An 11,776-nucleotide genomic window follows, 5' to 3' on the forward strand; every position below is an offset into this window, starting at 1 on the left:
TGCGAGAATCTTCAATAATGCATATCATACAGGTTTTCAATCTTAAAGTCAGAAAACTAGACTCTACTGTTTTCCATCCAACCGCGTCGCTGGAATGATTAAGGCTATCTAAGAAATCTTTCCCCGTCAAAATAATATTTATTCCGTTATGCCGCTTCGACTTGTTCTTCTGGGAGCACCTGGATCAGGCAAAGGCACACTCACGTCACGGCTCTTGAAACAAATGCCTCGTCTCACTTCTATCTCCACGGGCGACCTTTTGCGGGCTGAAATTCAGAGTTCGACCCCTATAGGAAGACTTGCAGATGCATATATCAAAGAGGGGAAACTGCTTCCAGACGAATTGATGGCAGGAATGGTGGAAACCGAGCTTGCAAAGAGAGACATTTTAGACAAGTCGTTTCTGCTAGATGGATTTCCGCGAACTCCCAGCCAGGCGTTGGAGCTGGAACGCCGGCTTCAAGATAATAATATAAATCTGGTTGTTGAACTGGATGTCCCGCCCGATGTGATTGTCGGAAGAATCGCCAATCGGTGGATGCATTCTTCGGGAAGAGTTTACAACTTAGAGTACAATCCTCCCAAAGTTCCGTTCAAGGACGATGTGACCGGGGAGCCACTATTTCAGCGGCCAGACGACAATCCCGAAACTGTTCGCAAAAGATTGAAGACCTATTACGAGCAACTGGAACCAATCAAGCGGTTCTACCAGTCCCGAGGTGTGTACGACAAAGTTGGAGGTGAAACGTCAGACATTATTTTTCCGCAGCTCTATAGACTTGCCAAGAGTCTGCTTGACTAAGCATTGGAGGGGTGCATTGTCGACGCAAAATTGTTGATACTTAGAGGAGAAACCTATGATGGGCCATTTCAGTCGCCAACGACTCCCTTGCTCGTAGCTAGGAAAAGCATGTACTTTTCTTTGCTAAACTCTAAATAAAGCCGAAAAACACATCTCTACATTTTAAAGTGGGCCCAATTTATATTTACTTTTCAAAATGCAAGTCCCTGGCCGACCTGCGATGAGCGACTTCAAGAAAAGGCGGCGATCTGCTCGGGCCTGTCTGGTCTGCCGTGAGAGAAAAGTTAAATGCGACGTTACGCTCACATATCCGGAAAAATGTTCCAACTGTGTCCACTTCGATATCGACTGTTTACTTCCCGAGCCTAAAAAACGAAGCAGTGAAAAGGTGGATAAGCTCAAGTCGGACAGCAAATTTCTCAAGTCGACCAAGATGCCGGAAATACCCAAGTTCATCGGAAAGGACCCGCGAACCGAGCTTCCTGAGCTGTATGCACGAAGGCTCGATCCGAACAGAATGCTGCACCGAGACATCACTTCGTCGGCGATTGATGAGTACTACGGACCTGCCACTTTCCTCCACATGGCGCTGAAAGAGTATATGGACGAGAAAAAGAGATCCGAGTATCTACAGTTGTTCCACCTGAACAAGGTGGAATATAATTATCTAGACGGTCTGGGGTGCTTCCATATCCCGGATGAGCAATTGTTTGAAAATTACATTGATAGCTATTTCCAGGTTCTGCACCCCCAGCTACCAGTGATAAACAAGCAACAGTTTTTGGAAGACTACCTGACACTGAAGAATCCGCAGAGCTTACTGCTGCTCCAGTCGGTGCTGTTTGCCGGCTCGCGTGTCTACGGCGACCCCAACTGGACAGACGAGGAACGGGCTCATCAGGAGAAAATAAGCATGCTTCTCAATCGCCGTGCCAAAGCGCTTTTTGAGCACCACGTGGAGACAGAGCCGATCCCGTTGCTTCAGTCGATGATGGTTTTTGGAAATTACTGGGACTCCCATGTGGGGAACACGAAAAACGGCATATTCCTCAATACAATCAAGCTGGCAGCGTCAACGGCCTTGTGTATTGGGCTTAATAGAAACTTCGACCAGAGGCCAGAGCTGACTATCATGGAGAAAAACCTGTACAAGCGAATATGGTGGGCCATTTTCATCAGAGACACTTACAGCTCGTTCACCTTTGCTAGGCCGTTTTCGATTGATCTGTCCGAGTGCGAGGTCCCTTGGCCGACGAAACAGACTCTCGTGGACAGCAAAGACGGCTCTTTTGGCTACGAGTTCGATACAAGCGATCTGGATAAGGATTTTTTCCTGCATAAGCTGGCTCTCGCCAAAGTGACGAGAAGTATTATGGACAACCAGAATCTGATTTCGAAAATCACAGAGAAAAGCGCCTCCACGTACTCTTTGCTCGAAGAGTGCGATATGCTGCTCTACGAATGGATCCAGAAACTGCCCGACACGCTGAAGCTAGATGTGCGCGACAAAAACAGTCCTCCTAATTTCTACGCTGCCTGTCTGGCACTAGAGTACCATACGGTGCTGCTATTCATTCACCGCAACAACATCGTGAGCAGCTCGCGGCCGGAAAGAGCCTCAGAAAACCTCGACACGCTCCCCTCGTGGAGCGTCTCGTTCAAGGCAGCGTACACGGTCATGCTGATTGGCGAGTATCTCACAAAACACCAGCTTCTGGAGAAGTACAACGGTATGATAATCTACAGCATGTGGAGCGCAGGAACCATGATGGTGTACCATCTGTACAATAAGGACCCGAAGATCTCGGAGATTGCGCATCGGTCGATTCTTTCATGCATCAACGTTCTTGCAGAGACGAAGAAAAAGTGGCCCATGGCCGATTTCGTGATGTTCAGTCTTAAGATGTTTCTGACCGACAAGTCGAGACGGCAGATGCTGATTCGAGGCATCCTGAACACCGTGAACAAGGAAGTCAATCTAGAACGGCGGTCGCTGTACACGAGTGTCATATTGGACGAGTCGTTGAGACGATATGAGCCGGACGACAGAAGGTGCTACGCTGCGCCGCTCGTCAGCGCAGAAAGGGGCACGCTCAGAGAGCCATTGAGCGTGCCGCCTGTTGCACAGAGCCCTTCTAGACGGAAGCCTGTTTTGCTGAACGAGGGCACCCAAGCCGTGTCCCCAGCAGGAATTCTGGAGCCATCTCTCACCGAACTAATAGACGAAAACTGGCTGCCATCGTTCGACGTTTCCGGGTTTCCTGACGTTTCAGGGGCCACGACTCCGGATAACTTGGCGATGTCGAACCTCGTGGGCGATCTGTTTGGCGTTTTCGGTGGCAGCGAATATGGATTTTAATAATTCAGCTAGACGGTGAAATTAATCAGTTATATACATTAATAAATACGAAATAATTAAATCGCGGAATTTCTTGATGAGCAAAATATTCCACTAGTGTCTCAGTGAATAGTCTCGAATCCCATTTAATACATGCTGTTGCTTCCAAGATTATTCGGCAGACCAGTGATACATGGTGTCCTGCGCAGTCCGGCCATAACTCCGCTCTCGAGCGTGAGATTGGTGAGCCGAACATGGGCTCCCCTTAGCCATACCGGCATTGTGAGGCCTGCAGTGGGCGTGAGTCCGTTGCAGGTTGCAAGAACATTCAGCTCGACCAGCCAGAAATTCGAGTCGCAAAAAGAGTCTAAAGAGGAGCCCAAGGATGGCACCGATGGTGGACAAAAGAAAAAGTCCTCGTTCAAAGAGATATGGGAGTTGCTCAGACTCACAAAGACAGAAATCCCTACAATGTCAATTGCCATACTACTCCTGTTTGTGTCCTCTTCTGTTTCGATGGTTTTCCCTATGATCATGGGAAAGGTGATAGACATGGCGAAAGCCGAGGACCAGAAGTCCACCATCAGCATACTGTCCTATGAAGTGCCTGCTAACCAATTCTACGCCGCGGTGGGGGCCCTCTTTTTCCTGGGAGCGTGTGCTAACTTCGGGAGGATCATTCTTTTGCGCAAAGTCGGCGAGCGGATCATGGCCAAGCTGAGACTCGATATATTGCGGAAAATATTCTACCAGGATGCCAAGTTCTGGGACTACCACAAGTCTGGCGATCTGATCTCACGTTTGGTCAATGACTCGACCATTGTGGCGCGCTCTGTCACCCAGAACATCAGCGACGGGCTGCGCTCGTCGATCAGCGGGCTTGTTGGAATTGTCATGATGGTGACCATTTCCGTCAAGCTTACAGGCTACATGACACTGATCTTTCCTGTTTTAATTTTTATGTCGCTGGTGTTTGGAAGAAAAATCAAGGCTCTCTCCAAAGACATCCAGAAACAGCTCGGAAATCTCACCAAAGTGTCGGAGGAGCAATTCAACTTCACAAAAACTATCCAGAGCTTCAACAACGAGGAGTACGAGGTGGGGAAGTTCCGCAAGGAGGTCCAAAGACTGTACAACCTATCTGTGTATGAAGGCCGGCTCAATGGCTATTTTTTCGCTGGCAATGGCTTTGTCGGTAACGTTTTCCTCATCGGACTGCTGTCGTTGGGCGTGCAGATGGTGCGTCAAGGCGAGCTTTCCATTGGAGAGCTTTCTTCGTACATGCTGTACACGACATTCAGTGCCTCAAGCGTTTATTCGCTGTCGAACTTTTACTCTGAGCTGATGAAGGGCGTGGGAGCATCAGAACGTGTGTTCGAGCTCATCAGGCTGCAACCGGCCATTGTGCCTTCTGAAGGAAAGAAAATCAACGTGCTGGGGAACATTGAGTTTAGAAACGTCGCTTTCAAATACCCGACGCGTCCGACGCACCAGGTGTTTGGATCCCTGAACCTCAAGATCAACAAGGGTGACCATGTGTGTCTCGTTGGGCCGAGCGGGTGCGGAAAAAGTACCGTGGCGCAGCTGCTACTGCGCCACTACGAGCCACTCTCTGGAAGCATTCTAATCGACGGCCAGCCTCTGACGGAGGTCAGTCTGGCCAGTTTCAGGGAACAGACGGGAGTTGTTCAGCAGGAGCCCATGCTGTTTTCTGGCACTCTAAGGGAGAACATCACGTACGGAAAAATGGACGCCACCGACGAGGAGATCCAGAAAGTGTGCGATCTGGCGAACTGCACGAGCTTCATCAGCAATTTCCCCGACAAACTGGAAACCGTGGTTGGCTCTAGGGGCGCCCAGCTAAGTGGAGGACAGAAACAGAGAATAGCTCTTGCAAGAACGCTACTTTTGGGCCATCGGACCGACAAAAAGGTGTCTGTTTCTGAAGCGTACAGCTCGCGTGGAGAGCTGCTTCTTGGGCCAAGCATTTTGATTCTGGACGAGGCCACGTCTGCACTGGACGCCAAGTCGGAGGAGGCCATCAAGCGCACACTCAAGCTCAGACAGGAGGCCGGTCTTACCACTATCAGCATCGCTCATCGGCTGAGCACCATCAAGACCAGCGACAAAATTGTCGTGTTCAACCACAAGGGTGTGATCGTGGAGTACGACAACTTCGACAAGTTGTATGCCAATCCTAAAAGCGAGCTCAACAGACTGCTCTCGAAGAGCGAGAACGGCGAGGAGACCGAAGAGAAGGATGAGTGAATAGAATAATAATGTACATATATCAGCGTGACTGATGCCACAGAGCAAACGTGTCGCCGTTTTTCAGCAATGCCTGAACGTTCGGCCCAGGAATGTGTTCTGACCTGCCAAAGCCCACGTTGGAGTCCTGCACGCCGTATTTTAGCATGGCTATCCAGCTGGTGTCCATCAGTTGCAGCAGCTGCTCTGCCGTCGACGTAGACACCAGCCCGCTCACAGACACTCTATAGATTTCCTCTTCGTTGCACAAGTCCACCGTTTCGCGGTAGCGCGAGACGTTTGCGTCGGTTCTGTCGAACGGCGAGAGCTGCTGGCCGTTGATGGACGCATATGCTAGCCATTCGAGCGTAGTGGATAGCCATTCCTCGTCGTCCAGCGGAACCAGGCTGGGCGTGTACACTCGGCCCAGTCGACTCAGAGTGGGCTTTACAACGACTCTGCGCACTCCCTCGAGCTGCAAGTCCCCAACCACTGCGAATCGGAGCGGTTTCTGGTATTTTTCCGCAAACCAGAAGAGTCGCAGCGAGTTTCTGTCTTCCGTCGCCAGCTGGCTCAGATCCAGCTGCACCACGAACTGCTGCTGCCTGGTATGTTTATTCCCCTGAGAAAGAGCAGAACGAACGCCCTTGAGTCCGGATCTATAGTAGGACTCTGCGGTCAATCGAAGCGTCAAAATGCCTCTTATCAGAGAAACCGTGTCCTCGTGCTCAGCATGCTGGCCTACAGAGACCAGCTGGATACTCTCAATATCGATCTCCATGGCCTGTTTCACGAAACTCTGCAAAATCGTGTGCAAAGAGCAGTCCACGATGCCATAGCCGTATTCCAGATCGGCGAGTTTGGCCTCGATGTTCTTGCTCACAAACACGTCTTTTGGCACCAGAAAATCGATCCGGTTCGGGAAGTTCTGTTTCTCTACCTGCCGGACCACCTCGTCGCGGCACTCGGTCCATGAGCCCGTCCGCACTCTGATTTTCGGGGGTTTTAGCATGAAGAACGAGAGGCAGTGCAACTGCAAAAATAAATTAGAAAAAATACATCAAAAAAAAGTCAGAGTTAACTTTGCACACCGATATGGGTTACAAGATCGTCAAAGAGCAGCCCGAAAACCCATTTTCGAAACTTGTGAGCGGCCAGACAATTGTGGAGATTCCAGAGTTCGAGCTCGAATCCGGAGACGTGCTCTACAAAGTGCCAGTGGCGTACAAGACGTGGGGGAAGCTCAATGACAAAGGAGACAACTGCATGCTCATAGCACACGCCCTGACCGGCTCTGCTGACGTGAAGGACTGGTGGGGGCCCTTGATAGGACGCGACCGGGCGTTCGACCCCACTAAGTACTTCATCATCTGTCTGAACTCGCTAGGGTCTCCGTACGGATCTGCCTCGCCTGTGACCATGGATCCCGAGTATAACCAGCTGTACGGGCCGGAGTTTCCGATCTGCACCGTGCGCGACGACGTGCGTATCCACAAGCTGGTTCTGGACTCTCTGGGAGTGAAGCAGGTCGCCATGTGCGTGGGTGGCTCCATGGGAGGCATGCTCGCTCTAGAATGGTGTTTTGTCGACGAAGGACGGTTTGTGAAGAATCTGGTGGCGCTGGCGACCAGCGCGAGACACTCGGCGTGGTGTATTTCGTGGGGAGAGGCCCAGAGACAGTGCATCTACTCCGACCCCAAGTATGACGACGGCTACTACAGTTTAGAAGACCCGCCCGTGAATGGTCTTGGAGCTGCACGGATGGCAGCTTTGCTCACATACAGGTCGCGCAATTCGTTTGAGAGCAGATTCGGCCGCGGCCAGCCCACAGAGCAGCAGAAAAATAAGAGCCAGCAGAGCACTCCTGGGCCCGAAGAATCCAATGCGATCGAGGACTCTCCTTCGGCCAAAGAAGAACACTGGCAAATCCACAACCACGGCGCCTCTGTGCACAGGAGGTCGTTTGAATCAAGGCACGCTAGTCGCTCAAACTCGATGGACTCGTCAGTTTCCTCGGCAGACACAGAAAGCTTAAGCTCTGCCACCTCGACTCGAACCAGACCAAGACGCAGACCGCAACACTACTTCTCAGCACAAAGCTATCTCCGGTACCAAGCACAAAAGTTCCACCATCGATTTGACGCCAACTGCTACATATCCATCACGAGGAAGCTCGACACGCACGACGTCGGCCGCGACCGCCCAGAATTCGACAATGACGCCGCAAAGGCACTGCAGAGCCTGAAGCAGCCGGCCCTGATTATCGGAATCGACTCGGACGCGCTGTTCACGCTCAGCGAGCAGATCTTCATTGCCAAAAACATGCCAAACTCGACGCTCAAGAAAATCAACTCTCCAGAAGGACATGATGCGTTCCTGCTAGAATTCAAAGAAATAAATGATCTGATACTGAATTTCGAGAAAGCCCATATCAAGGACATTATGGACCACGAGGGCAATAACCCGGACTGGCAGGACGACAGCACAGAGCAGAAAGAAAGCGTTTTTGGTGAGGCCGAGGACGTTGCAAATTGGTAATAGAGTATGTAACAAAGGATATTATTAACTGACAAGTATTTCAAACAAGTAGCCACGAGCCTTCGACCTCGTCGTCTTTGTCGTCATCAAACTCCTCGTCGCTCTTCACAACAGAAACCTGTTTCACTTTGCTGATAGATAGGCTCCGAGCGTACTCCATCTCGCTGTAAATGGTTTCAATGGCATTTTGAACGCCTGTTTCGGACCGGATTCTGGCTCCGACAAGTTTGGCCTTTTCGATAATCCTCGTGTTGGTGGTCACCTCCTTGAGCGCCCTTGCAAGACTTTTATAGTTCAGATCTTTTAGCCCAAGACCGCATCCAAGATCCTCGACTCTTCCCGCATAGAATTTCTGGTCTCCAAAAAACGGCTTAATGATCGTCGGCAGACCAAACCGCAGCGAGGCCCCTGTGGTTCCAGAGCCTCCGTGATGAACGGCAGCATCGATCTGAGGAAACAGCCAATCATGGGGCACGCTTCCGGCATTATGTATCTCAGGAGGTAGCGCCACCTCGATATCCGTCTTGGTTCCCAGACGATCTGACCAGCCTTTATTCAGTATGCACCTGACGTCGGCCTCAAGAACGGCATCCACTACCGCCTGGGTAAGTTCCGAAGGATTGGAGACCACGATGGACCCGAACCCTATGTAAACCACTTTTTTTTCGTCTTTTCTCGCCTGCTCAATGAACTGACTCAGAGCCTCGGGTGGCTCGTATGTCTCGCTCTCATCCAAAAACCAGTACCCGGTCACCTTGACCCACTCAGCAAAATCCACAGAAGGAGGGAAGACTGTTGGCGAGATGTTGTAAAGGAAAGGAACGTTATTCTGTTTCATCTCGGCTAAAGACGTTTTTGGCAGCCCCAATGTCTCAACACGCCATTTATTCACTTGATGAGCGGTTCCTCGCCAGTACCCGTTTTCGAAAGCAACATGGGTCATATAATTGTAGGCACCGCCCAGTTTCTGGTCAGGAACCATGAAGGCATGGGGGTACGCTCTTGTGCGTGTCCATGGCATAGTAAACGCACGGAAGTAAGGAATTTGCAGCTTTTCAGCAATGTGGATCCCGCATATCGAAGAGGGAGACTCGATCAGAATATCTGTGTCCTGGCACGCTTTCCATGAGGTGACTAATAGGTCATCGATCCAGCTGCGGAACTTTGACTTGGCTTCCTTTATAAAGTTGTAATTTATGGTTGGGTGGGTGACCATCAATGCCATGAGCTCGGATGGGTCTCCCGCTATCGAAGCAAATTTGATTCCGTATTTCTTGATCCAGGGCTCGAACTCGACATGAGTGACAATACGAACCTGGTGCCCCTCTTTTATCAGGGCCTTTCCCAACGCAATGTATGGCTGGACGTCTCCTCGCGATCCAATCGTCAGAAGCGTGAACTTATAAGATTTCAGCGGCCGCACCTTGGTCTTTGTCAAGGGGTGCTCTTCTATGATAATCGGAACGTCCAGACCTATTGCATCATGGATACGGTTCTCAAACATCCTCAATCTGGCCGACGCTAAACTTGTGTTGGACTCCGCTAAATTGCAGCTCTCATCGCTCGAGCCTTCGCTTGCATTCGGAGGACTGCTGTCGGTGCTTCCTTTCTTGAACATATCCATCTGCTTCAAAAGCATGAACTCGCAATCGTCACGTGCCTGGTCGCTCGCAAACTCGAAAAACAACTCTTCGTGGCCATGAATGACAACCACCAGTCCTGAGTACCCGAATCGGAAACCCTTCTCCTTGTTCACGTTTTCAATATCCGAAAAGGGTAGAATCATTATCGTTCCCGTTCCGGGCAATGTCGAGCGGAAACACATCTCGTTGGACCCAAGATATATCTTACCGTATGCAGGAATTCCCTTGACCAGATACGCATGGTACGTGGCAATGAGCTTTTCAGCATCCGTGAGTGAAAAATGTTTTCTGAACCGCTCCGTAGCTGCTTTACGCTGCTCCGGATCCTTGATGAAATACGAATCCTCCTCTCCTCGCACCATCGCGTATTTCTCATCAAAATGGGCCATGGGAGAAGGCGACATCCATCCTTGCGTGATAGCCGTTAGGCCTTGCACTAGAGACCTTGTCGACCACGTACGACGGCTGTTGGTTCTGGAAACTTTGTCCTGGCTGTCCTTTTCAGCATTTGCGAGATTGTCCTCGGGTCGCTTCTCTTCCAGCACTTGGTTGTCGTCTGCCGACACAATCTCGTCGTCCGACACAAATTTAGAGCTTTGCGCAGATTCTTGCTCCGGACCGAGTTCGTCAGCAGGCTCGCTCATTCGGATGGCGGCGATGTTCGACTTACTGGAAGTCTGCACCATCGAGGGAGACTTTTTCAGCAGCTCGATCTTGGATTTCAGAAGATTGTTGTCCACGCCCGGCTCTTCCTCGCTTTCGGTGCTTGTTCCCTCCGAGATCTCCATGCCTGCATCGTGAATCACTTTCTTGATATCCTCCACGGCCTTTTCTCCTCTTGAAAAGAACATCAGGAAGTAATCGTCTATGGCAAAAGTATCTGCGCTTTCAATGACCTTGATCCTCAAGTTTTTGGTGACCCCAATGACAGAGGTCAGCTCCAAGTCCACAACGTTCTGCAACGGGATCTTGATCGCCACCTGGTCGCCTTTATTCTTGGATGCGAAAATGTGCTTCTTCAGACTCGAAACCCAGGATCTGGCTGAAGCTAAGTTGTCGGCTAGAAACCAATGCGTTCTTGACTCTGTGATGATTCGAATCCACACAGGCTTGCTAGGGTTCTGTTCGGTGCTACTGCTTTGGAGAATCTCCGCTCGCAAAGCAGTTCGAAGATCGATCACCAGGAGCGGAAAATACAGATCTGTCGAGTTTGAATACACGCTGAAGGTGTTGTTGCGCAAGACAGCCCATTTGCGGTGCTCCCTGAGAGACGGATACGATTTCGTGGTCAGCGCTCCCGACTTCGAGATCGAGCCCTGTTTCTTGGGCAAAAATGCAAAGAACAAGATGTGGTGCTTGGTGATATACAGATGGCCCTGCAACAGAACGTCTCCCATCAGCCAGCACGGATAATCGCTGATGAACTCATCTGTATCGGAAATGTCGAATGTTCTCTTCAGCTTGTTCGAGAGCGCAATAGCTCGTTTCTGCGCCAGCTGATCGCTTTCGTTCTCAGAAAGTCTCTTGACCACAGAAAACTCAAACCGCGATCTGGCTTTGCGTAGCGTCCGACGCGGTGGCTCTGGCTCTGGCAATAGCGTGTTCTCATTGATGGTCAGCTCGGTGGGCGACGGGTCTGTGGCGTAAAATGTTCGGTCGTCCCGGTCGTCGTCCTCGTGTTCATCAGACGATTCGTTATCTTGCTGGTCCTCTGATTCGCCCGCAGAAACGTCGTCGGGCGACACTTGTTGGTCTTCTCCCTCTAAATCCTGGAACCCAGCATAGACGCTGGCAGCAGTGAGAAAGCTCACAAACGACTTGGATATGCCCTCTATGGAAGGCTTATCTCTCTCAGGACTAACCAGGCGGTGTGGCGGTAGAGGATGCAGTTTCGGCGTGGGCACCCTTGACTGGGATTTCGGTCGTGGCTTGTGAGGCGACGTATGTCGCGAGATCGATGTGATAAGTCGGTGAGGCGAAAAGGCGAAGTGTCGTTTGGTAGGGCTCTGCGACTGCGGGCCAGAATCCTTGCGAGTCAGCCGCTCTTCAGACCCCAAGTCGGACGGAGTCTGCGACTCTGTCATGCTGCTGCAAGGCTCCTCGGTCGACTCGATGCCAGACATGACTGATACCGATTAATTTATAACTGAGAGGTTCTTGTGTTTCACGCGAAAGCAAGATATATATTATTTAGGCTGTCAAAAGAAT

General features: G+C 50.8%; 6 protein-coding genes across 6 annotated transcripts; 4 read left to right on the top strand and 2 right to left on the bottom strand.

The window, feature by feature from the left end:
• Positions 1-148: 148 nt before the first annotated feature.
• On the top strand, positions 149-802 carry KL928_001533 (uncharacterized protein; the record flags this gene model as incomplete). The annotated part of the gene is made up of 1 exon (XM_043201909.1): positions 149-802. The coding sequence occupies one exon, from the start codon at positions 149-151 to the stop codon at positions 800-802; it is 654 nt and encodes a 217-aa protein (XP_043060810.1).
• Positions 803-998: 196 nt separating this feature from the next.
• On the top strand, positions 999-3,161 carry KL928_001534 (uncharacterized protein; the record flags this gene model as incomplete). Its single annotated transcript, XM_043201910.1, has 1 exon — positions 999-3,161. The coding sequence occupies one exon, from the start codon at positions 999-1,001 to the stop codon at positions 3,159-3,161; it is 2,163 nt and encodes a 720-aa protein (XP_043060811.1).
• Positions 3,162-3,293: 132 nt separating this feature from the next.
• Positions 3,294-5,408, top strand: KL928_001535 (uncharacterized protein; the record flags this gene model as incomplete). The annotated part of the gene is made up of 1 exon (XM_043201911.1): positions 3,294-5,408. One exon carries the CDS (start codon positions 3,294-3,296, stop codon positions 5,406-5,408), a length of 2,115 nt encoding a protein of 704 aa, XP_043060812.1.
• A 22-nt stretch (positions 5,409-5,430) lies between these two features.
• On the bottom strand, positions 5,431-6,399 carry KL928_001536 (uncharacterized protein; the record flags this gene model as incomplete). Its single annotated transcript, XM_043201912.1, has 1 exon — positions 5,431-6,399. The coding sequence occupies one exon, from the start codon at positions 6,397-6,399 to the stop codon at positions 5,431-5,433; it is 969 nt and encodes a 322-aa protein (XP_043060813.1).
• An 83-nt stretch (positions 6,400-6,482) lies between these two features.
• On the top strand, positions 6,483-7,925 carry KL928_001537 (uncharacterized protein; the record flags this gene model as incomplete). The annotated part of the gene is made up of 1 exon (XM_043201913.1): positions 6,483-7,925. One exon carries the CDS (start codon positions 6,483-6,485, stop codon positions 7,923-7,925), a length of 1,443 nt encoding a protein of 480 aa, XP_043060814.1.
• A 40-nt stretch (positions 7,926-7,965) lies between these two features.
• KL928_001538 (uncharacterized protein) lies at positions 7,966-11,691 on the bottom strand (the record flags this gene model as incomplete). Its single annotated transcript, XM_043201914.1, has 1 exon — positions 7,966-11,691. One exon carries the CDS (start codon positions 11,689-11,691, stop codon positions 7,966-7,968), a length of 3,726 nt encoding a protein of 1,241 aa, XP_043060815.1.
• Positions 11,692-11,776: the final 85 nt, after the last annotated feature.

Source organism: Ogataea angusta (genome assembly GCF_019207475.1).
Source record: "Ogataea angusta isolate 61-244 chromosome Unknown 61-244_NODE_3_length_881311_cov_93.026150, whole genome shotgun sequence".
Taxonomy (NCBI): Eukaryota; Fungi; Ascomycota; class Pichiomycetes; order Pichiales; family Pichiaceae; genus Ogataea; species Ogataea angusta.